The sequence below is a fragment of the Momordica charantia genome (assembly GCF_013281855.1).
Source record: "Momordica charantia cultivar OHB3-1 chromosome 9 unlocalized genomic scaffold, Mcharantia_2.0 BLBB01000009.1, whole genome shotgun sequence".
Lineage (NCBI taxonomy): Eukaryota > Viridiplantae > Streptophyta > Magnoliopsida > Cucurbitales > Cucurbitaceae > Momordica > Momordica charantia.
The window spans coordinates 15,492,322-15,516,860 of NW_028275167.1; the positions used below are offsets into that span (position 1 = coordinate 15,492,322).

The window sequence follows — 24,539 nt, forward strand, 5'->3', positions numbered from 1 at the left end:
TTTGTCATTACTTCTTTGTGTAGCCTTGCATTGAAATCTCATGCTACTTCCTTGTTGCTTAATTCCCTAACTGATGCAAATCCAACCACGGATCCATTGACTGTACCCGGGGGACCAATTACAAGAAGCAAAGCAAAGAAGATTCAAGAGGTTTTCATAATACATCTTCAAAGGCTAGCTAATGCACACGAGGAGACAAAGATTTCTGAGGCAAAAATTCTTTACAATGTTAATTTAATGAGTCAAGAAGAGAATGGAGCAAAGATGGCACGGGAAAAGTTGTCTATTTTGAGAGATGGCACGGAGGACAAAAAAAGTGTGCAGATTGCACCTCTTGGGAGTTTGTGATGTCAAAGCTTGTCAAATCTCATCCAAACGTAAAGCGCCTCCTACATGTGATTTCCAAGACAATTTAAAGCAATTTTACGTTTTTGGATTCACATTTAGTTGTCTAGTTTGATGTGAAATCATGTTTTAATTTGCATGTCTTATTTTCTACAATTTGCATTAAATAGGATTTGAAAGACTTTTGGTGTTCCTCATGCTGAACGATCCTTTGGCCTATTTAAAGGCTTGTAATCACCTTGTTTTGGGAGATTAAAACATATTGAAATTCAAGAACTTTTGTTCCTTAACACTTTTGGTGTTGCTTCTTTCAAATCTTGCTTTAGGTTTGATGTTAAACCGATTCATTGGATTAGTCTCGATCAAGCTATTTCTGGAGTGAGTCGTCTTAGGATCTAGGAGTGACCATCGTAGATTCTAAGTCCGATCTAAGAGTGATTCATCTTCTAACCTTACTCTTGGTTGGAATCATTCGGTAAGTTAGTCGTTTTTGTGAATGTTTGCAAGGATCCTAGAAGGACCTCTAGCTTTGTAAACACGAGCAACCTTGGCGCTTATCACCAACCATCTTTATCTTTAACTCTACTTTCGTTTCTTTCTAGCTTCCATTATAATTCGGTCCATTATTTTTTTTTTCTTAACTTGTTTCTTTGTTGTTATTTGGGTTACTCCCAAAATCACACTCTTGTTTGAGTTCTTATGTGCTGTCTAAACCACTTGAAATGCACATAGCTTTTAACTTTGCTAGACTCACTTACCGATTTGTTTGAAGTGCATAAGAGTGTACTAAGTTGTGAGGGAGAGATTGTAAGGGAGCGATACATTATTTTGAGTGTTGAGGGTTAAACACGAGTGAACTTCACTAACGAGTGAATTAGTGTGGGAGTGCTTGTGGGGTCCATTTCTTGTCACTTTATTTTGTTTTTACAGCATGGCTAATCTTGGAGATGAAGGCGCTAGAAGGAACTGTTGAACGAATGATTCGTAGCATGGAGGCATTGATAGAACGGATAGGAAGGTTGGAGACTCAAAACCAAGCTCAGGAGAGAGTTCCACCACCTCCACCACCACGTGTTATGGATGAGGATGAGTAAGAAGGTGATGGATCCGATCATTGGGAGGACGATCAGGCTACAGTTTTAGCGGGTCCAAGAGGGGGTGATAGACACGTTGGTCGTGGCTTAGATCGAGGGAGAGGCCGGGGAAGAGGCTATCATAATTTCCAAAGAGCCCCACGAGCAAATGCTCAAGTTGATCGAAACTTGGGAAACATCAAATTAAAACTTCCGAAGTTCTATGGTAAGACTGATCCGGAAGCGTACATTCAATGGGAGAAAGAAGTGGAGTTCGTGTTTGATTGCCATAATTTCAGTGAAGAAAAGAAGGTATGACTATGTCTTGCTCAATTCAAAGATTATGCAATAACATGGTGGGACAAATTAATGTCAATTAGGAGACGAAACCTTGAGGCGCCAATCGATTCATGGTATGAGTTCAAGGAGTTGTTGAGGAGGCGATTTGTTCCTAGACATTTCCACGGACACAGCGCAAAAGCTCCAAGTGTTGAGACAAGGTAGTAAGTCTGTGGAGGACTATTACAAGGAGATGGATACGTTGATGAATCGGCTGGATCTTGAAGAGGACATGGAGAATCTCATGGCACGGTTTCTTAATGGCTTAAACAAGGAGATTGCGGATAAGGTTGATCTACAACCTTACTTTAACATCGAAAAGATGTTGCACCTTGCCATCAAAATTGAGAAGCAGCTCCAAAAGGCGATCTCAAAGGTATTCTACTAAGCCCTTTTCCCATTCATCTTCTACATGGAAAACGGATAGTAAGAGTGCTGATTCTAAACTTAGAAATCGAGAGGCATATGAGAAACCAAAAGAAAAGTTTGAGAAAGGAGAGAGTTCCAAGAAGGGGAAAGAGAAAGTTGATGAACCTAATGTGAGAAATCGGGATATTAAATGCTGGAAATGTCAAGGAGTAGGACATTACAGTCGAGACTTCCCTAATAGAAGAACTATGATAATTAGAGAAGGAGAGTTTGTAACAGAAGATGAGAAGGAAGATGAGGTAGAAGAGGACGACAATGGTGAATGTGAGAGTGAGGAGTATAGTGAAGAGGACCCTACACATATGTCCTTAGTCACTAGGAGAGCTCTCAGTACTCAAATTAAGGAGGATGGCCTAGACCAACGAGAGAACTTATTTCACACTAGGTGTCTTGTCCAAACTGTGCCTTGTAGTGTGATTATTGATAGTGGTAGTTGTACCAACGTTGTAAGTTCTATTCTGGTCAAGAGGCTTAACTTAGAGACAAAACCACATCTAGACCATATAAACTTCAATGGTTGAGTGATTGTGGGGAGGTAAAGGTGAGTAGACAAGCTCTTGTTTCTTTTGCTATTGGAAAATATGTTGATGATGTTTTGTGTGATGTTGTACCTATGCATGCCGGGGATATATTGTTGGGTAGACCTTGGCAATTTGACCGTCGGGTAATGTATGATGGGTATGCCAATCGCTATTCTTTTACTCATCATGGAAGAAAAACTACTCTTGTACCTTTGTCACCAAAAGATGTGCATGTTGATCAATGCAAACTTGAAAAGAAGAGGCAAGAGGCTGATGCAAAAGAAAAAAGTGAAAAAGAAACAAAAGAAAATGAGTTGAGAGAAAAAAACAGTTTGAGTGAAAAGCAAGGGAGTAGCAATCAGCCTAGTGGGAAAAATGAGAGAAAAGCCAAAACGGTGAGCTTGTATGCTAGTTCAAGTGAGGTTAGGAATGTTTTAATGGCGAAACGGACTGTTCTTGTACTTTTGTACAAAGGGTCTTGTTTTCTTACTAACGAGCTTAACACCTCCTTGCCTAGTATTTTTGTTTCTCTTTTACAGGAATTTGAGGACTTGTTTCCCGAGGAGATGCCCAAGGAATTGCCACCACTTCGTGGCATCGAGCATAAGATTGACTTCATTCCAGGTGCTACCATACCTAACCGACCAGCTTATAGGACTAATCCTACTGAAGCCAAAGAAATTCAAAGGCAAGTGGATGAATTGTTAGCTCATGGGTATGTACGTGAAAGCCTTAGTCCTTGTAGTGTGCCTGTTATTTTAGTGCCTAAAAAAGATGGAACTTGGAGAATGTGTGTAAACTGTAGGGCCATTAATAAGATCACTGTTAAATATCGTCATCCTATTCCTAGGTTAGATGATATGTTAGATGAATTGCATGACTGTAGTCTCTTTACTAAGATTGATTTGAAATCTGGGTATCATCAAATTCGTATGAATGTTGGAGATGAATGGAAAACTGCATTTAAGACCAAATATGGATTGTATGAGTGGCTTGTTATGCCTTTTGGTTTAACTAATGCTCCTAGTACTTTCATGAGGTTGATGAACCATGTATTGCGTGAATATTTGGGAAAATTTGTGGTTGTTTATGATATGAACCAAGGAGCTACCGTTGTTATGCCTCATGGACCGATTACAAGATCGAGAGCTAGGAAACTTCAACAAGCTTTGCTACTTCGTGTCCAAGCGTTCTTGAACTCGACAAGAGAAATAAAGGAAGATGTGCAAGAAGTTAGAACTATGCACTTCAATTTGGTGCAAGTTATGCATTTTTAAGTGTTTTTATGGCAAGTTAAAGTCCACTTGGTCAAGGTCAAAGTCAACTCCATCAAGACAAGTCAAAGTCAACTCATTCAATTCAAAAACCAAGTCAAACACTCACATCCCTCATTATGGACGGGATTGCAATTATTTTGGTTGGCTTTCCATGTTCTTAACCTTTTCATTTGCTTGTCTTTTCATTTCTCGTAAGTTATGTCTTTTCATTTACAAGTCTTTTCATTTCTTGTAAGTTACAAGTCTTTTCATTTGCTTAAGACTTTTCATATGGCTTGTTAGGATGGCTATATATAGCCTTGAGATGTCTTGTTGTAACAGAATTTGAAGTTGAATGAAAAGTGAGTTTTCTCATTAGCTTGGTTGAGAGATTTATCTCCCATTTCTTGTGCAATTTCTTGTGTCTTTAGAATTTGCATCTTAGGATCATTCAAGCGGTGTTGATCATACCTCTTGTGGAGTGATTCGAATCACGAGTTTAGAAACAAGTTTTCTCTACTCTTGATATTGATCATCAAGGTAATCCGTTCTAAAACTTTTCCTTGGGTTGATTCCATACTTGTTTTCGGGGTTTTTGGGATTGAGTTCTATGGGTCTTGTTCGTTAGCAAGGTTCTTAGATCCAACTCTCAAAGGTTTCTTAACAGTTTATTTTGATGATATACTTGTGTATTCGAAATCTTTGGAAGATCATGTAATGCATGTGCGTGCTGTTTTGACTACACTTAGAAACGAGAAATTGTATGCTAACCTAAAGAAATGTAATTTTTGCATGGAAAGGGTTAATTTTCTTGGTTTCATTGTGTCTAGTCGAGGAGTTGAGGTGGATAGTGAGAAAGTTAAGGCTATTAGCGAATGGCCAACTCCCACGAATGTTGGGGAGGTTCGAAGTTTTCATGGGCTAGCTAGCTTTTATCGGCGTTTTATTAAGGACTTTAGCACCCTAGCTTCACCTCTAAATGAATTGGTAAAGAAAAATGTTCCTTTTGTTTGGGGTACATCCCAAGAGCGTGCTTTTAATGTTTTAAAGGATAAGTTGTGCAATGCTCCTCTACTTGCTTTACCGAACTTTGATTTGACTTTTGAAATTGAATGTGATGCAAGTGGGATTGGAATTGGGGCTGTACTAATGCAAAACCATAAGCCACTGATGTTCTTTAGTGAAAAGTTGAGTGGTGCTTCTTTGCGGTACCCAACTTATGACAAAGAACTTTATGCTTTGGTACGAGTTTTGAAAACTTGGCAGCATTATCTTTGGCCAAAGGAGTTCGTCATTCATACGGATCATGAGAGCCTAAAGCACTTGAGAGGGCAAAGCAAACTGAATCGCAGACATGCCAAGTGGTTGGAGTTTATAGAGACATTTCCATATGTGATTAAGTATAAACAAGCTAAGGAGAACATTGTTGCAGATGCTTTATCACGAAGGTATGCTCTCTTTAATACTTTGAATGCTAAGATTTTAGGATTTGAACATCTCAAGTCCTTGTATCTAGATGATGTGTTCTTTGCTCCTTTTTGTTGAATCGTGTGAAAAAGGACTTGTTGTTGATGATTACATGTTGTTTGAAGGATTTTTGTTTCGAAAAGGAAAACTTTGCATTCCATCTTGTTCAATTCGTGAATTCTTGTAAAGGAAGCTCATGGGGGTGGTTTAATGGCTCATTTTGGTGTTTCTAAAACTTATGATATGCTTGCTGAACATTTTTATTGGCCTAAGATGAAGCATGATGTGCATAAAGTGTGTAAGCATTGTATTGCATGCAAACAAGCTAAGTCTAGGTTACAACCACATGGTTTATATTCACCTTTGCCTGTTCCTACTACTCCTTGGGTTGATATTTCTATGGATTTTGTCCTTGGTTTACCAAGAACTCGGAAGGGTAGGGATAGTATATTTGTAGTGGTTGATAGGTTTAGCAAGATGGCGCATTTCATACCATGTCATAAAACTGATGATACTAAATTGATTGCTGATTTGTTTTTTAGGGAAGTTGTTCGTTTGCATGGCATTCCTAGAACTATTGTTAGTGATCGCGATGTAAAATTTTTAAGTCATTTTTGGCGTGTGTTATGGGGAAAGTTGGGAACCAAACTTGTTTATTCTACTACTTGTCATCCCCAAACCGATGGACAAACTGAGGTAGTAAATAGGACAATGGTACCATGCTTCGAGCAATCGTAGATAAAAATCTTAAAACTTGGGAGGATTGTTTGCCATTAATTGAATTTGCATATAATAGGGTTGTCCATAGTACTACTAAATGCACACCGTTTGAAATTGTATATGGTTTCAATCCTATCTCCCCACTTGATTTGTTGCCTATGCCACCTAATGAATTTGTGAGTTATGATGCTAGCACAAAGGTTGATCTTGTCCATAGGCTACATAACGAAGTTAAGGAAAGGATTGAGAAGCAAAACACTAAGGTTGCTTCCCGCATCAATAAAGGACGCAAGCTCCTTGTTTTCCAGCCAGGGGATTGGGTTTGGGTACATTTTCGAAAGGAACGGTTTCCAACTCAACGAAGGTCTAAGTTGCTACCACGAGGCGATGGTCCTTTTCAAGTCCTTGAACGGATCAATGATAATGCTTATAAGATTGATTTGCCAGGTAAGTATGGAGTGAGTGCTACCTTTAATGTTTCTGATTTGTCTCCTTTTGATGTAGTTGATGACTTCGATTCGAGGACGAATCCTTCTGAAAATGGGGAGGATGATATGAACCAAGGAGCTACCGTTGTTATGCCTCATGGACCGATTACAAGATCGAGAGCTAGGAAACTTCAACAAGCTTTGCTACTTCATGTCCAAGCGTTCTTGAACTCGTCACTCAGCTCCGTCGGTTTGTCGTCCGCCATATATGGCCGCCACTGGTCCAATCCCCCATTCTTGGATTTCTAATTTTGGGTAAATTATAATTTAAGTTTAATTTATCATATTTGAGGTAAATTATTTTCCCTAAATCGTTTTAAAGTGAGATTTATTCCAACAAAAAATGAATTTATTCCTCTTATTTGTTTAGTCCTTTATATAATTTTTTTTATTTAGATTTATGTTGTTAAAGAAAAAAATTTTAAAAGAAAAGAAGAATAAAATAAAAGGAAAAGGAGGTGAAAATCTCCAATTAGAAACCCCACCCACCCAGCCTTCCTCCTCCTTCGCGTTTTCCCCCAAAATTAAACCCTCACCATTTTGGCCTCTTTCAGCCCCCTCGCTGTTGCCGTGTTGCCTTCTTTAGCCTCGCCGTTGACGCTTCGTTGCCATTCATCGCCCATCAGTTGCCAATCGTACCTTCTTGTTCTTTGACTTCCGTCGCTTGCCGTCTCTTCGCGATAGTTCGTCACTGGTCTACGGTAGCTTCTTGTTCTTCGACCACCAACGCCACGACCTGTTCCACACCGCCGGCAATATGCAAAGCAGCGGCGAAAGACGTGTTCTTCCATCTCTATTGTCGGTTTTCTTCTTCACATGTATCGTTTTTTTTCGATTTCATACAAAGCTCTAAACCCCTTCTCTGTTTGGATTCTTCTAAGCTTCGTGTTTTTCTGCAAGATACTTGCGCCTCGTTTTCCCTCTGCAATCTCTTCAACTTTGCTGCACTGCTGCAATTCGCCCATCAAGGTAAGTGTATTTCGAACCCAGTTTTAGGTTTCTTGTGGTTTAATAAACTAAGAAATGAACTATGAGATGATGTTAGTTTCTTGAATTTAAAACATTGTAAGATCTTATAACACCAATACACAACCTACTACTTAACTTCTTGTTTGTCTTTATGGCTAAACCTGAAAAGTATTGGACAAGCAGATCTAACATACAAAAGATACAAAGTTAATATCAAATAGTATCTTACATTCACATTTTAACCACATCAAGAGAAATGCTCATTAAAACTACATAAACACCTTCCTATAATTATCTGGCAACACTAATAGAAGATCTATTTAAAAGCGTTGAAGAGAAATATTCATTAAAGCTACATAAACAACTTCCACTAACTATTTGGCAACACTGATGGAAGAACTTGAACCAACAACCATAACATCAAAGGGTTGAACTATGAAACTCAAATTTGAACACGCTCCTAATAAACTTAAGAAAAATCTACATCTTCTAAGGTTTTATATGATAATTATTCATGAAAATAATTTTAAATAAAAACTACATTTATTTTGTAACTAATTAGTGACATGCATTCAATTTTCACTCTAAAGAATATTATAATGAGCAACACGTACTGTTTATCCTTGCGATCACAAAATACTAAACATAACCCATAAAACAAGACCTTTTTAACTACACATCAAGCCCGAAAACCTTTTCACACACACCTCAAACTCTTACAATAGTCTCAATAATAAAGAGAAACTCAATACAAACAGCTCTCTTCTAGAAAAAATAATAATGGGAGATTATCAAACACTAAAACTATCAATATCACTAATGAACATTCAAATTAAGATAATCAGTTTAAAAGAGAAAGAAATTAGTTCTAACTCTCAACATCACTAATGAAAACTAAAATTAAGTTACACCAAGAGTTGTTCTTACAAGTAATATTGTGTTTTGTTGGCTGCCGCATGTTGGAGATTGAAAATTTTTGTTGCGTGAAAGATTTGATCGAATACTATTGAGCAATACCCTTGGCATGAACCACATATACTGTAACGGTGTATTGAGGTATAGTTCTTGGTCACTGTTAACGCCTCATGTTATTGACTATATTCTTGAGCTGAAACATATCGTATGATCTTGAGTTGCATGTTGGTCAGAGTATAATTATTCGTTGTAAACTTTATATCCATTTCATATATTGTGTCAATCACCATCCCATAAAATTAGTTAGGCATTATATTTTCATGTCTTCTCAAGGAATGGAGAATGTATATATATAGTTTCGTTTCATTTTGGTGTGGAGAAAGAAAATAAAATACATGGGTACTAGATTGGAGAAGATCAAAATGATTGCTAAAGCAATAAATTGCTTTGAATTGAATGAGAGAAAATGATGTATATATATATAGTGCAAAAGCAGAGGGTGGTCATTCCCTTAGTTTTATTATTAGGAGGGGAGGAAGCACTTAGTTTTCATTTCTTCTGTCCCTCCCTCAGTTTTAGTTTCTATTTTCTATCGTTCTTGCAAGTTAGCACTTTTGCACTAGTGGAGAGTGTTCAAACTTTTTTGTCTTTCATATTCTTTCATTTCATTACTTTTACTAATTGTGAAAGCTTGTTCTTGTAGTGACAAGTGTGTTAGATAATGTTTTTGTTTCCGTTTGTGTTTGTTAAAGTTATGTTGTTTATATTTGTGTGTTCATATCTTGTCTTTGGTTGTCTTTCTCTCCCGTTCTGGCTGCTTCTATGGTCTCTTTTGTGAATATCATGCCTTGATTTTAGGCTTGACTTGCTTAAGATTATGCAAGTAGCCAATTAAGACTTAGTGTTTATGTGTCATGCATATAGTATAATGTCTAGCTAGTTGGATAATTGTATGGTTTAAAGTTTAGTTGGATAATTGTGTGACTATCTTGCAGCAAAGATTGTCAATTACGACTTATTGTTTATATTTGTGTCATGGATATAGTTGAAAGTCTAGTTGGATAATTTTCTGGCTATCTTGCAGCTGCAAGATAGCCAATTAAGATTTAGATAAGTAGATTGTTGATACGAATCCATTTGTGACCAATTACATATATCAAAGGAGCAATTATTACAAGAAAGGCAAGGAAGATTCAAGAGGCTTTCACACTGCACCTTCAAAAGCTTGTTAATGCACAAGAACCAACAAAGAGTTTTGAGCCCGAATTTATTCATAATGTTACTTCAATGAGTCAAGAAGAGAATGAAGCAAAGATGGCACGGGAAAAGTTGTCTATTTTGAGAGATGGCACGGAGGACAAAAAAAAGTGTGCAGATTCGTGAACAGGTGCCTTTGCAGATTGCACCTCTTTGGAGTTTGTGAAGTCAAAAGTTGTCAAATCATATCCAAATGTGAAGCGCCTCCTACAGCACATAGATAAGACCATTTGAAGCATGACTACGTTTTCTAATCCGCATTTAAGTGTCTAGAATGATGTGCAATCAAGTTTTAATTTGCATGTCTTATTTTCTACAATTTGCATTAAGTAGTATTTTGAAAAACTTTTCGTGTTCTTATGTTGAACGACCATTTGGCCTATTTAAAGGCTTGTAATGCTCTTGTTATGGATAACTTAAGATTAAAACATATTGAAATTCAAGAACTTTTGTTCCTTAACACTTTTGGTGTTGCTTCTTTCAAATCTTGCTTTAGGTTTGATGTTAAACCGATTCATTGGATTAGTCTCGATCAAGCTAATTCTGGAGTGAGTCGTCTTAGGATCTAGGAGTGACCATCGTAGATTCTAAGTCCGATCTAAGAGTGATTCATCTTCTAACCTTACTCTTGGTTGGAATCATTCGGTAAGTTAGTCGTTTTTGTGAATGTTTGCAAGGATCCTAGAAGGACCTCTAGCTTTGTAAACACGAGCAACCTTGGCGCTTATCAATTGTTTTTGTTTGTTAGTGTTCAACATCTGTGTTGTTCCTAAATCAGTTTTATTTGGGTAAAGTCTTTAGGATTTTGAGAATTAAAAAAATCGCCAAATATTGACTTTTTGCGTCTTTGTTTTTGTGCAAGAAGGGGTTTGTGTGAGTGATTTGAAAGGAAGAAAAATATCTTAGGTGCGTATTGTGATTGTTGGCTTTCTGGCACTACAAAAAGGCTATGAAAGTGTGTTGATTCCAAAAATAAAGTTTGCTGGTCCTCTGTTTATATTTTGTAATTGTTAAAACTGATTACATAGTGGATGACCTAAAATGGATGTAGATCCTTTATGGATTGAACAAAAAATTTGTATCTATGATATCCAAAAATTTGTATCTATAATATCCAAAAATTTGTGTCTAGGTGTTGTTTCTTATAGATAAGTGTCACATACTTACCAATTGTAGACAAGCTTATGATTTTCGAAAATGTGTTTGTTGACAGTGTTGAAATTACCTTAAAATGTGTTTCTTGTTTTTTTAACGAAGTTTACTCAAAGGTTTAAAATATAATTTTCTTTTCTACTATGTTGACCTTTACAATGAGTAGAAAAAGGAAGTAAACTCAGTGTAAGAGATTTGAAAGTTTAGGTTCTCCACTTTTGTGTATATTTGCCAAAGGTAGATTCGTGTTTTCTTAATTGTTTGTTTTGAATATATTGTTCAGCATGTGGGAGCGAGGGTTGAAGGAAGCAGGGCCGAGAGTTTCTGTAATATGTTAGGTACATTTTGTAGTTTGACCTTTCACGTTTACATGGTATGAACTCTAACAACATATAATAGTAATATGTTATTGTAGTTTGTCAATTTGCAGATACTATTGTGAAATATTTGAAGTTTTTGTCCATTGCTTAGATCTTCCAAGAAGAGCTTCGAGAACCATGGCGGGTAGCTACTTGGAATATTTAAAAGATGACTATGGGTCATTTTTTGTTGGGATAGCAGTTACTTGGTATAGTTTGTTTATGTACGGGGTTGATGGATATGAAAAACTTTCTTTGATGTATATATAATTTATTATATGTATACACTTTATATTTGTAGGTGGGTTAGTGTATTAATGGATATATATGTTGTTGTATGTAAAATACATCACAATTGATAAGTACTAGGTACAACTATGGAAAGTGATTTTTAAAAACATTTCAAAACAAGTTTATATGAAAAGTTACAATTCAAAACCGTTTCTTGACAATTAAATGTTGACATTATTAAGTATATCATGATAGTTTTAAATTGTCGTTATAAATCTTTCCGTGAAATATATCGAATGTCATTATTTAATGTTGCATGACATTTTTAAGTTGTCGTTATACAATTTTTCGTGATAGTTAAAACTGGCAATATTTACTATTAAAACTATCACTACAAAAGTTTTCATGACAATTATAAATAATCGTTAAAAAAAAATTCATGTCAATCTTAACTGTCGTTTAATACTAGTTCATGACAATTTATAAACTGTCGTCTTTAGGTATTTATTGCAGGATGACAAAAATATTTAATTTTTTTAGTGACACTTATAAATTGTAATTAAATGACTTTTAGTGACATTTATTAATTGTGATAGAAAATCTATTCATGGCAAAGTATAACTGTAGTTGTAAATGCATTGATGACAATTTTTCAAATTTGTCATCTTCTCCTCTTTCTTGATGCCTTAATAGATGACAATTACATAATTGTCATGAATGATGTTAATGACAGAATTTAACTGTCATTGAAGACCGACTTTCTACTAGTGAGTGGTCGCCCCATAAATCTTTTCATAATTTGTATCATCAATGGCTTGATGAATGATAGTGAGAGCCTTGTTAAGGATCACACATTGAAAAGAGAAGGAACCTTACAATAGTTTTTATAATAAACATGGGCTACTCATCTCATTGCCAATTGGTTTTGAGATGAAACTTCATGAATATTGATATGGTATCAGAGCCAAAACGCTCAAACCAGCAACTAGTCCAAAAGTGGGATCCGATCAAGATCGATGAGCCAAAAGAGCCACGATGTGGAAGGGACATGTTAAGGATCCCACATTGAAAAGAGAAGGGACCTTACAATGGTTTATAATAAACATGGGCCACTCCTTTCATTGCCAATTGGTTTTGAGATGGAACCTCATGAATATTGGTAAGCTGGTCTTTTTTCTCGGTATAAACAATCTCCCATGCATTTTGCAAACCAAGTAAAGCTTTCATACGAGTATACCAATTACTGTAATTTTCTTTTGTAAGATGAGGCACTTATAAAGAAATAAAATTATTATTTGTCATTTGCAAAAACAACTTTCTATTCAAACTCAAGCTCTGATATTACTTTGTTGGAAGTGTGCAACAGACACTCACAAACTTGAAAGACTTGCTGGAGAATAAAGAACTTCACTTGTTTTGAAAATTTCTCACAAACTGCAAACTTGGTTTACCAACTCTCTCAAACTCACTTTGCTTTCTTCTCTACACACTTGCTTGAATTACATCAAAGACAATTCTATTTATAGGACTCCATGAAAGTATTTAGATTCCTACAATAAATCTCATCCCATGAATCCATACATATATTAACCCAAATTCATATTAAAAAGCTAAATACATGAACACTTAGTTAACTACTAGTTGATGTATATGCCTAATGTATCTAGGATAATAATGGCTTGTTTGGGATAATTAAGATGTTTAATTTTCAAACAAAATTGCAGGCATTTATTTGCATAGAAACATGGTATACTGTCAGTTCCATTATATTTGACCAACTTTCAAGGCAAGAGAAGAAAGTATCAAATATTTTAATTTTTTTAACGTATTTGACTAGAAAAAACTTACCTGTAGTGGGAGAACTATTCGTCAAAGAGTCCTTAATAATAAAAATTGATCGAGATGACAAATAAAATGTTTTAAAGAGGAAAACAAAATCATGGCCTCATAAACATATAAGAGAACAACTTAATATCATTCATCTACAGATACGTAACCAAAGGCATAGTCAGCTCAAATCTACACATGGTAATGGGGATCAACGTTACAATCAAAGTCTTCAGTGTGCTTTGATTCCCTACTCTATGAAAAAGTATTCATAGGGTAAACATAATGCTAGAACTGTTTGAAGTTAGACATGTTTACCATGTCAAAGTGATAAAAGAAAATACATAAGTAGCGCAAACAATAATGTGTTCATGTCCAACACATGTCAGACACTTTTTAGCATAATAAACATGGGTACTCAAACTCTAGTGGTACAAATTAAATATAAGTTCGAAACTCGTTAGGTACGTATCGAAGACTTGGGTTAAAGAAAAGACATAAATAGTAATATAGGACAAAAATATTAAATTTTGAGAGCACCACTTTTTTTTTTTGGTAAGCATAACTTTATTGACTTTAAAAATTTTCTTGATTAAAAAGTATATTTAATAAATTTGTCATTGTCATACCCATGACCTAGATTTTCAGGAAATAACGTGTTACTTTGTTCCTGTCTTGTGTTCGGATACGTACTTCTTCGAAAAATATAATTATATATAACTATAGTAATCAATATAGTGTCATAGACCAGGATCTGGAAAAAGGACAATTCTCAAATAAACCGAACAAAGAACATAATTGGATTTCCAAAGAAATTAAAGTATTCATCGAATACTAATAAAAGAGGGGGCATCTATTACACTGGTTGGGATGCAGCTAGTGATACTTTTTCGTGAGAATTAAAATTACAGCTACAAATTCGGGCTTCAATTATAATTAAAAATTATCATTAACATAATTCGTAACAATTATATAACTATCATAGATTAAGGCATTAAGGAAAAAGTAGAACACGACAGTTATTAAAAAACTATCATTACTACAATTACAACGACAGTTATAAGTTGTCACGAATCGATCATCCACTACAATTTAAAAATGTGACAAATTACTTATTTGATGATAGTTTATAACTGACACTGAATGAAGAAAATATTGTGTTCTCCAATCAACAACAACACATTGACAATAGTTATAATTGTCACGAAAACTTTTTTAACAATGTTTTAATAAATGTCATGACAATTCGTATAATGACAATTTATCATTAATATATTTAACCACAACATACTATACACGTTGCGAAAAATTGTATAACGACAACTTAAAACTTTAATGATATATTTAATAATGACATGTTTTGAGAATCCCAAAAAATTGTATAGTGTCAATTTTCGTGTTTTTCACAAGAGTTCTAAAATGTCAAGAGAAGTTCGACAATGACATTTTTTAATTGTCACAAACTATTTTCAAAAATATATTTTTTTTTGGTGTCAAACAACATAATTTTTTTACATTCATAATTGTTTAGGGTACTCCTTTAATTTTCATAACTATAGAAACAATGACATTTTTTTCATATAATTGAATAAAATTATCATGAATGTTCTTTAAAGAAGCGGTTTTCCACAATTGTACCTATTACATGTCAATTGTGATATATTTCATATACAAAAGTTATATAGTAGTACATCAACCCCATACATTCATATATCGTAAGTTATAATACATAAACAAAGTATTCATACATAACATTAACAAACTATATTCAAATATACATGAACCCCATACATAAATAAACGAGTATAGTGTTTTGAGAATGACAATTAACAAGCTCCGAAATAATTGTATGAAAAATTTAATAGCACTTTGGTAAATAATGGTTATAAAGTAAATTGCTCTGTTACATGTGTTTACACAAAGTTGTTTGGAGCTGATTGTGTGATAATATGCTTGTACGTTGATGACATGCTCATTTTTGGTTCAGACTTAGATATCATTAATGAGACCAAGTTGATCGTTTCTTCACATTTTGAAATATGTAATACTTGGTGTAAAAATAAAGAAAAATGATAATGGGTATTCCTTATGTCAATCACACTACATTGAGAGAATGTTGAAAAAATTTGATCACTTTGATAATTTACTTGTAAGAACACCTTATGATGCCAGTATAAGTCTTAAAAAGAATCAGGGCGATAGTGTATCTCAATCTGAATATACAAAGATCATATGTAGTGTCATGTTTTTAATGAATTACACTAGACCTGATATTGCATATACGGTAAGCAGATTGAGTAGATACACTCATAACCCTGGTAAAGATCACTGAACTGCTCTACATTGATTATTAAGGTATCTTAGGGGTACGAAATGGACTATTGTTTGTATTTTAACAAATTTCCTGCTGTGATAGAAGATTTGGTTACAGATAATTATGAAGTGAGCTCCACTAGCGGATATGTGTTTACTTTTGGGGGTGGAGCTATCTTATGAAAATCGGAAAGTGAGACCTGCATTGCACGCTCTACCATGGAATCTGAGTTAATAGCTCTTGAACTAGGTCAAGACACTGAATGGCTGAGAAGCCTTCTTGGAGATGTGCCACTGTGGGAGAAATATATACCTGTATCCATACACTTTGACTCACAAGCTGCCATAGGAATTTCCAAAAACAATGTGTACAATGGCAAGAGACATTACATACGTCTAAAATATGGAGCTGTGAAGCAGTTCCTGAAAGTTGAAATTATATCCTTGGAGTATGTGAGGTACGAGAAGAACTTGGTGGATCCTCTCACCAAAGGCTAAACAAGGAGAGTAATTCAGGAATCCTTATGATGTATGGCACTCAAGCCATGATGCTCAATCCGTAGCCCTTCTTTTGGGTGGTGCATGTTTGGACTTGATGGATGTAATGAAGCATATGTGAATCCATTACCCTTCTTTGGGTAGTCCATTAATGGACTTGATGAATATGGTGAAACATATGAATTCATAGCCCTTTTTTGGGTGGTCCATGCATGGACTTGATGGATAATATTAAAAATGTTCATAGCTCAGTTTTTGAGTAGTTTATCTATGATAGACTTGATGAAGCGACAACGTAACTGTGAAGGTGAGGCCGCTTTCTATGAAAGAGTTGTGAAGCCTCTTTCTAGAGCTTTCACGATGACCTAAGGTGTATGTGCATGGCCACTAAAAGCACTTGACAACTATCACGGAATCAAAATCGAGGATTCAAACGTGTTGTGGAGGTCTCAATCATAAATACTGGAAGTTCAAGAGGCAACTCACTTTCATTATTTAGGTTGTTGCCCGCTTTACTATGAATTTATTTAAATCAAAAGATATTAATGCTTAAGTTTTTATCATTCGCTAAAAAATTCAATCATTCTTCTTACTTTTTTTTTACTAAGTTTTCATTTGTGAGGATTGTTGGGAATGACAAATGAATTTGAGAAATTCATGGATATGTGGATGGATGAAAAACTGGTTGTGGAAGTTGAGAGACAAGTGGTAGGTGTAGAGAAGGAAGTGGCCTCTCAAGTACACATGGGTGGCCAAAAAATTTTTGGATTTTTTTAATTTTAAAAAATTCAACTTCTATTTATTTTTGAGCCACTGCATCAGTATAAATAAGGGTCATTCCGTACCATTTTCTATCATCCCGTTCTTTCAAGTTCTCCATCACCACCCTCCCTCACAGCATTACTCAATTTTCCATTTCTCTCCACTACCTTAAACTGAGCACGAGATTGATTCCACTCCCATTCCAACGAGTGCACATGAGTTGTGGTACGATGTGAATTCCGTAGCGGAAGCGATGATCATCGTTCATCAATTTTAACAAACAAAACCGAATGTGCAAGAATTCAATACAGGAGAAAAACTGGTTTCCCTTTACCTTTGAAGAACTCTTCTTCAATAAATCTTCAGAACACCACAAAACAATCTTCCTTACTATCCTCAGGGTGCGGTGATCTCGTTTGTGGGACTGTCGGTTTAGAACGTGAGGCATAATTAAGAAAGTGTGATTGAGAGAATGCTGTATATTCCTTGGGCTTGGTTGTTCTGTTTTTGCAGAACTATTCTACAAAAACCTAAAAAAAAAAAAAACTCTCTATGACATGGGGAGTTCCCCACATCACTTAACTGCCCACTCCCCTACAATTTTGTAGGGGATTTTTTTATTATATATAATATTTAATAAAATTAATATTACTGAAACTAATATTAATAATTAACATATATAATAATTGATATATATATATGTTAATTATTAATATTAGTTTCATTAATATTAATTTTATTAAATATTATATATAATAAAAAATCCCCTACAAACTTGTAGGGGAGTGGGCAGTTATTAATTAATCATTAATCAAATTAAAAATTAATTAATATATATATATATCAAATAAATAATTAACACTTAATTATTCATTACAAAAATAGAATCATATTCTATAGCATTTCTCTCGTATAACCTATAGCTGCAATGGACGTCTTATGCACATTATTTTAAACTATAGTTTTAATATGAATCATATTCAAATAATTTCTCTCGTAATATATAGTTTCAATTAGAATTAACTATATATTATAATGTATCACTATACATATAATCCCTTGAGCAATTTGAACATTTCAAAATTTTCCAAAAACCTGATCCTCGTTTTACTCGTTATGAGCTAGCAAAGGGACCTGATGGACCTACAGATCAGAAGCTTCAACGATACGAGATTAATCGGTCAAACTCATTGACTGAGTTAATCAACATTCGTGAACTATGGGTCACTCCACTAAAGACCCGCAACTGCACTATTCTCACTGCAAAATATTTTTTGTGGCCACAGATATACGACCATTAATGACAAGTCAATCTTTCACGAGTGTTTGTAACCACAGATGTGTCAAATTATCATTTTACCCCTGTGTTACATCTTGCTCCTTCAATACCACTGCTCCTCTAATGAACAACCCGGTTATGGTCCGACCAATAACGGAAAGTCCCTCTCGGGCCAGTGAGAGGGTGGGGCCCCTTGTTCAAGTCCCGTAGTCAGCATTTAAGAGAATACTCATCTACTCCCTAAAGTTGGGGAGGAGTGAATTCCATCTTGTGAAGTTATGTTCCCAGCTCCCCACTCGGTCTCGTCCCCAAAATGGTAGGAATATTGAGTCGGCGTTTTGGGTCACTGTCACGCATACAGATCAAAGGACGAGCTCTCATGGGCAGGAGTCCATAACTCACTCAGGATTGAGAATGAGTTGCCTAGTCATCCTAAGAAAGAGCAATCTGTTAGTTAACGGTTTTACATCTAAAGATTGGCTATTTCGCGATCCGGTCTTATATAAACTCATTATATAGGATACCTCCACTCGCATGTCTGCACACGAACGACCTGGATCGAGTCGTCTGTAACATTTACAGAGTGGGCCGTATCCATAGTGTTGCCTGGATAAGGTACCGAACTTTATCCTTATACTATAGAACCTTTAGGTTATTCACGGAACATTATCCACTTGTATATCAGGGGTATATCAAATATATACCTAGTATAATAGGGGTATATCAAATATATACCCAATAGATATATTGTCCCGGTTACATGATAATAACCTTGGATGTTTAGTTTATTGGATTTTGGACAATGCAATGCTACGAATTCAACAACAAATTGATTGAATAAAACTTTATTGAATATACATTTGTTTTAACATAAATACAAACTACGAGTTTAAGGCAACACACTCGACAAGTTGGAGGTTGTGTTAACCTTGGGGAGCATACCGGTAGTAAAATGATTTAGCACCAAGGTCCTGCTTTCAAGGTAGTGGTTTAGTCCACGACACAACAATTTTAGCTCTTGGTTCCAATTTTGTTCTTTATTTTCCACTCTTATTTTTCATACTAGAACTATCAGATAATAGATTATCTACATTCCAAGGAATTTTAATTGCCATTAGAAAAGAAGTTGAATGACATGGAAGAAGCCAAATGGAAAAAGTTGGACATGAAGGTGTTGGGTACAATTCACCTGACATTAACAAACAAATGTGGAGAGCGTAGTTAAGGAGACTACTATAAACGGGCTAGTGACTGCACTGGCCAACTTGTATGAAAAACCCTCGGTAAATAATAAGGTTTACCTCACAACTAAATATTTTTAATTTGAAGATGGTTGAAGGTACATCTGTGGCTGCCCATATAAATGAGTTTGATGCATTGGTTAACAAACTAGTTGCTGTTGATTTAAAATTTACTGATGAACATAATTCTATCTAGTTGAAATTCGATGAAAGCAGCTATTTCCAATTCTTGTGGAAAAGAAAAATTGAAATTCGAAGATGTTAGACGTGTAGCTGTTGGAAAGGAGATTGGCTAAGGATTCTGGTATTGCGTCTACTTATAGTACAACATTGAATGTGGACAGAGGAAGAAATAATAACAGATACCATGAAAAAGGTGGAAAGTCAAGAAACAATAGAAGAAAGTCTAGACAGCAGACTAGAATGCTAGAATTATGGTATGACAAGACATCTAATGAGGAACTGCAAAGCCCCAAAGAAAGCTGAGGGGAGAAAAGCTGGTGTTGTTGTTAAATAAGCATATGATGCTATAGTTTTTGCATTTGAGGGCACTCATGACACACGAATGGTGGATTCATGCGTCTTTCCATACTACAAGACAACATGACATTCTTGAAAATTATGTTGCAGGAAATCATGGAAAAGTGTATCTTGCTAATGGAGAGTCTTTGGACATCATTGGGATTTGTTACGTTAATTTAATAATGGTGAATGATTTAGTCTAGAAGATTTGCAAGGTAACATCACATATAGAATATGATGAAGAATCTTATTTCCGTGGGGCAGCTGGATAATGAAGGATGTGAAATATTCTTCGATAAATGAAACTGGAAAGTTACAAAGGGTTCCATGATGATCACTCGAGGAAGAAATTTGGGGATTTTATATGTCAACAACAATGATAAAGACATGGTAGATATTGTAGATCATTCGAGCCAGACCCAATTATGGCACAGTATGCTGGGACATATGAGTGAAAAAGGTATGAAAATTGTAGGGAAGCTAAAAGGACTTAAGGTAGTGGAACACAAGTTATGTGAAGGGTGTATATTTGGGAAGCAGAGTCGTGTAAGTTTCTCAAAGATAGGATCAACGCTAAAATCTACAAAATTGGAGTTGGTTCCCATCAATGTGTGGAGGCCTTGAAGTTTCTTCCATTGGAGGATCTAGATACTATGTAATTTTCATAGACGACTCAAACAGGAAGGTATGGACTTATTTTATCAAATATAAGTCTGATGTGTTTTTTATTTTCAAAACATGGAAGGCTATGGTATAGAATGAAATAGGCCTGAAGATAAAAAAACTTGAGATCAAACAATATTTTGCAGACAGTGGAATTCTGATGGTAAAGACTATTCTAGGGACACCACAACAGAATAGCGTGGCCGAGAGATTGAACACAAAAACTTGTTGGGACTTCCTCTACCTTTAAAAAGATTAAAGACTCGTGCAAGCACACATAGTTACAAGTAATACTTGGGAGTAATCCAAGGTCGATGTTAAGAAACCCTTGAGAGTTGGATCTAAGAACCTTGCTAACGAACAAGACCCATAGAACTCAATCCCAAAAACCCCGAAAACAAGTATGGAATCAATCCAAGGAAAAGTTTTAGAACGGATTACCTTGATGATCAATATCAAAAGTAGAGAAAACTCGTTTCTAAACTCGTGATTCGAATCACTCCACAAGAGGTATGATCAACACCGCTTGAATGATCCTAACATGCAAATTCTAAAGACACAAGAAATTGCACAAGAATTGGGAGATAAAGCTCTCAACCAAGCTAATAAGAAAACTCATTTTTCATTAAACTTCAAATTGTGTTACAACAAGACATCTCAAGGCTATATATAGTCATCCTAGCAAGCCATATGAAAAGTCTTAAGCAAATGAAAAGACTTGTAACTTACAAGAAATGAAAAGACTTGTAAATGAAAAGACATAACTTACGAGAAATGAAAAGACAAGCAAATGAAAAGGTTAAGAACATGGAAAGCCAACCAAAATAATTGCAATCCCGTCCATAATGAGGGATGTGAGTGTTTGACTTGGTTTTTGAATTGAATGAGTTGACTTTGACTTGTCTTGATGGAGTTGACTTTGACCTTGACCAAGTGGACTTTAACTTGCCATAAAAACACTTAAAAATGCATAACTTGCACCAAATTGAAGTGCATAGTTCCAACTTCTTGCACATCTTCCTTTATTTCTCTCGTCATGTTCAAGAACGCTTGGAAACGAAGTAGCAAAGCTTGTTGAAGTTTCCTAGCTCTCGATCTTGTAATCGGTCCATGAGGCATAACAACGGTAGTTCCTTGGTTCATATCATCCTCCCCATCTTCAGAAGGATTCGTCCTCGAATCAAAGTCTTCAACTACATCAAAAGGAGACAAATCAGAAACATTAAAGGTAGCACTCACTCCATACTTACCTGGCAAATCAATCTTATAAGCATTATCATTGATCCGTTCAATGACTTGAAAAGGACCATCGCCTGGTGGTAGCAACTTAGACCTTCATTGAGTTGGAAACCGTTCCTTTCGAAAATGTACCCAAACCCAATCCCTTGGCTGGAAAACAAGGAGCTTGCGTCCTTTATTGATGCGGGAAGCAACCTTAGTGTTTTGCTTCTCAATCCTTTCCTTAACTTCTTTATGTAGCCTATGGACAAGATCAACCTTTGTGCTAGCATCATAACTCACAAATTCATTAGGAGGCATAGGCAACAAATCAAGTGGGGAGATAGGATTGAAACCATATACAATTTCAAACGGTGTGCATTTAGTAGTACTATGGACAGCCCTATTATATGCAAATTCAATTAATGGCAAACAATCCTCCCAAGTTTTAAGATTTTTATCTATGATTGCTCGAAGCATGGTAACCATTGTCCTATTTACTACCTCAGTTTGTCCATCGGTTTGGGGATGACAAGTAGTAGAATAAACAAGTTTGGTTCCCAACTTTCCCCATAACACACGCCAAAAATGACTTAAAAATTTTACATCACGATCACTAACAATAGTTCTAGGAATGCCATGCAAACGAACAACTTCCCTAAAGAACAAATCAACAATCAATTTAGCATCATCAGTTTTATGGCATGGTATGAAATGCGCCATCTTGCTAAACCTATCAACCACTACAAATATACTATCCCTACCCTTCCGAGTTCGTGGTAAACCAAGGACAAAATCCATAGAAATATCAACCCAAGGAGTAGTAGGAATAGGCAAAGGTGAATATAAACCATGTGGTTGTAACCTAGACTTAGCTTGTTTACATGCAATACAATGCTTACACACTTTATGCACATCATGCTTCATCTTAGGCCAATAAAAATGTTCAGCAAGCATATCATAAGTTTTAGAAACACCAAAATGAGCCATTAAACCACCCCCATGAGCTTCCTTTACAAGCAAGTCACGAATTGAACAAGATGGAATGCAAAGTTTTCCTTTTCGAAACAAAAATCCTTCAAACAAGATGTAATCATCAACAACAAGTCCTTTTTCACACAATTCAACAAAAGGAGCAAAATAGTTTTTATGAAATGAATAGTTAACCTATGCAATTATGGTTTATGGAGAACATGGTGATAAAAAGTGTTGTTTGGAGTTTGAAATGTCAAGCAATTTTATAAAACTCAACCTCTTTGCTTCCTACTTTAGTTTCAATGTAAAATACGGAAAATACACACTACTAGGAAAATGCGCCAGGCACAATTCTAGCTTTTCTTGGAAATTTGAGTTCTACTCTTTCATTACTGCTTTTGGTTGCTGCAGAGGCTAGGGTAACCTACAATCATATTTATATATGTGATTACAATCCTAGATTATATTTATCAACTCATTTGCATTTATAGGTCAGAGGGCCTATGTTTAGGACTGTGTTTTATGCGCTTATGTCCAAGTCACATCCCATCTCGAGCGTGTTGAAAATCAAATCATTTTGGTTGAGGCATTCCACAAAGAGGTTGATATCTAATCTAGTGCACAATTAAAGGACAGAAAATGCATGAAAACATAAAAAAAAGTCATTTTAATTGAATTAAAACGAATAAATAAGTCGTACAATGAGTTCTAACTTGACTCTTGTGTCTTTCGAGCACGAGGGGAGTGTAAACTAGCTTAAGAACTTTAAAAGAACATAATAAATGAAGAACAAAAGGTAGAACTTGAATTAAAAGCAATACGGTAAGCAAAAGTATGAAAATACAAAGAAATAACAACTACAACATAAATGTAAAGCATATGAACGAGTTTTCCAAGGAAAGAGAAAGTCAATGAAGGTGAAAATGAGATTGGAAGGGATGGTTTGCTGTTGAGGGAGATGCTCCCTTTTATAGGCCTTTGAGTTAGTTGAACTCCCCATCATTTTAGATGAAAATGAGTTGAGATTCACCTAACAATCCTTTATTGACTTGGACTCATGGTTGTAGCTTTATTCAAACATGTTGGAAATGTCCTCCTTGTCCTCCATTAAGAGAAACACACGTTTTGGCCAAGTTTGACTTCAAAATTAAAATTTCGCCTCGCGCAATTTCCCTGCAAAATGAATTATGTGATTTTCTTCAAACTATGACCATGTTTTTCTAATATTTTTCCTAAAGTACCGTATATTGCAATTTATCCAGAACTGTTCTATGCATGTTCTACTTTAAGAATATGTAAGCATTTTTAACTAATAATGATGGAAAAGGATTCAAATTCGTAGTCAAACAGGCTTACTGACACATATTTCTGCAGTAAAAAGTCAACCCTAACACACCCTCAAACCTAGCCATTTGGTTGTCCTGAAGCAAAAACAACAACAACAAATCCAAACCAATCAACATGCTAGAAATATGAATGAGAAACAATCCAAAGATCATAAGTAAATGAATCATATTCGTCTCAAGAAGGAATCCACAAGCTAAACTTCCTAACTTTAATCTCGAGCCAACATACCATAAACCATCCTTTGTTTTGGAAATAAAAATGATTCTAATCTCCTTCTTTTCTAAAACACAAAGCTTTTACAAAACCAAGGAAAATTCACACTTCTATTTTGATTCAAAAAGTTTCATGGACCGGCTACTAGCCCACGAGGTTT

At 35.4% G+C, this 24,539-nt stretch overlaps 1 protein-coding gene and 1 pseudogene across 1 annotated transcript; both read left to right on the forward strand.

Annotated features, from left to right (window-relative positions):
* The first annotated feature begins 1,276 nt into the window (after nucleotides 1–1,276).
* LOC111024115 (uncharacterized) lies at nucleotides 1,277–3,422 on the forward strand (annotated as a pseudogene).
* LOC148209062 (uncharacterized) lies at nucleotides 2,375–16,159 on the forward strand. Its single transcript, XM_088117406.1, has 6 exons — nucleotides 2,375–2,632; nucleotides 2,728–2,850; nucleotides 3,247–3,422; nucleotides 4,794–5,411; nucleotides 6,227–6,597; nucleotides 15,912–16,159. Exons 1-6 carry the CDS (start codon nucleotides 2,375–2,377, stop codon nucleotides 16,157–16,159), a joined length of 1,794 nt encoding a protein of 597 aa, XP_087973532.1.
* Nucleotides 16,160–24,539: the final 8,380 nt, after the last annotated feature.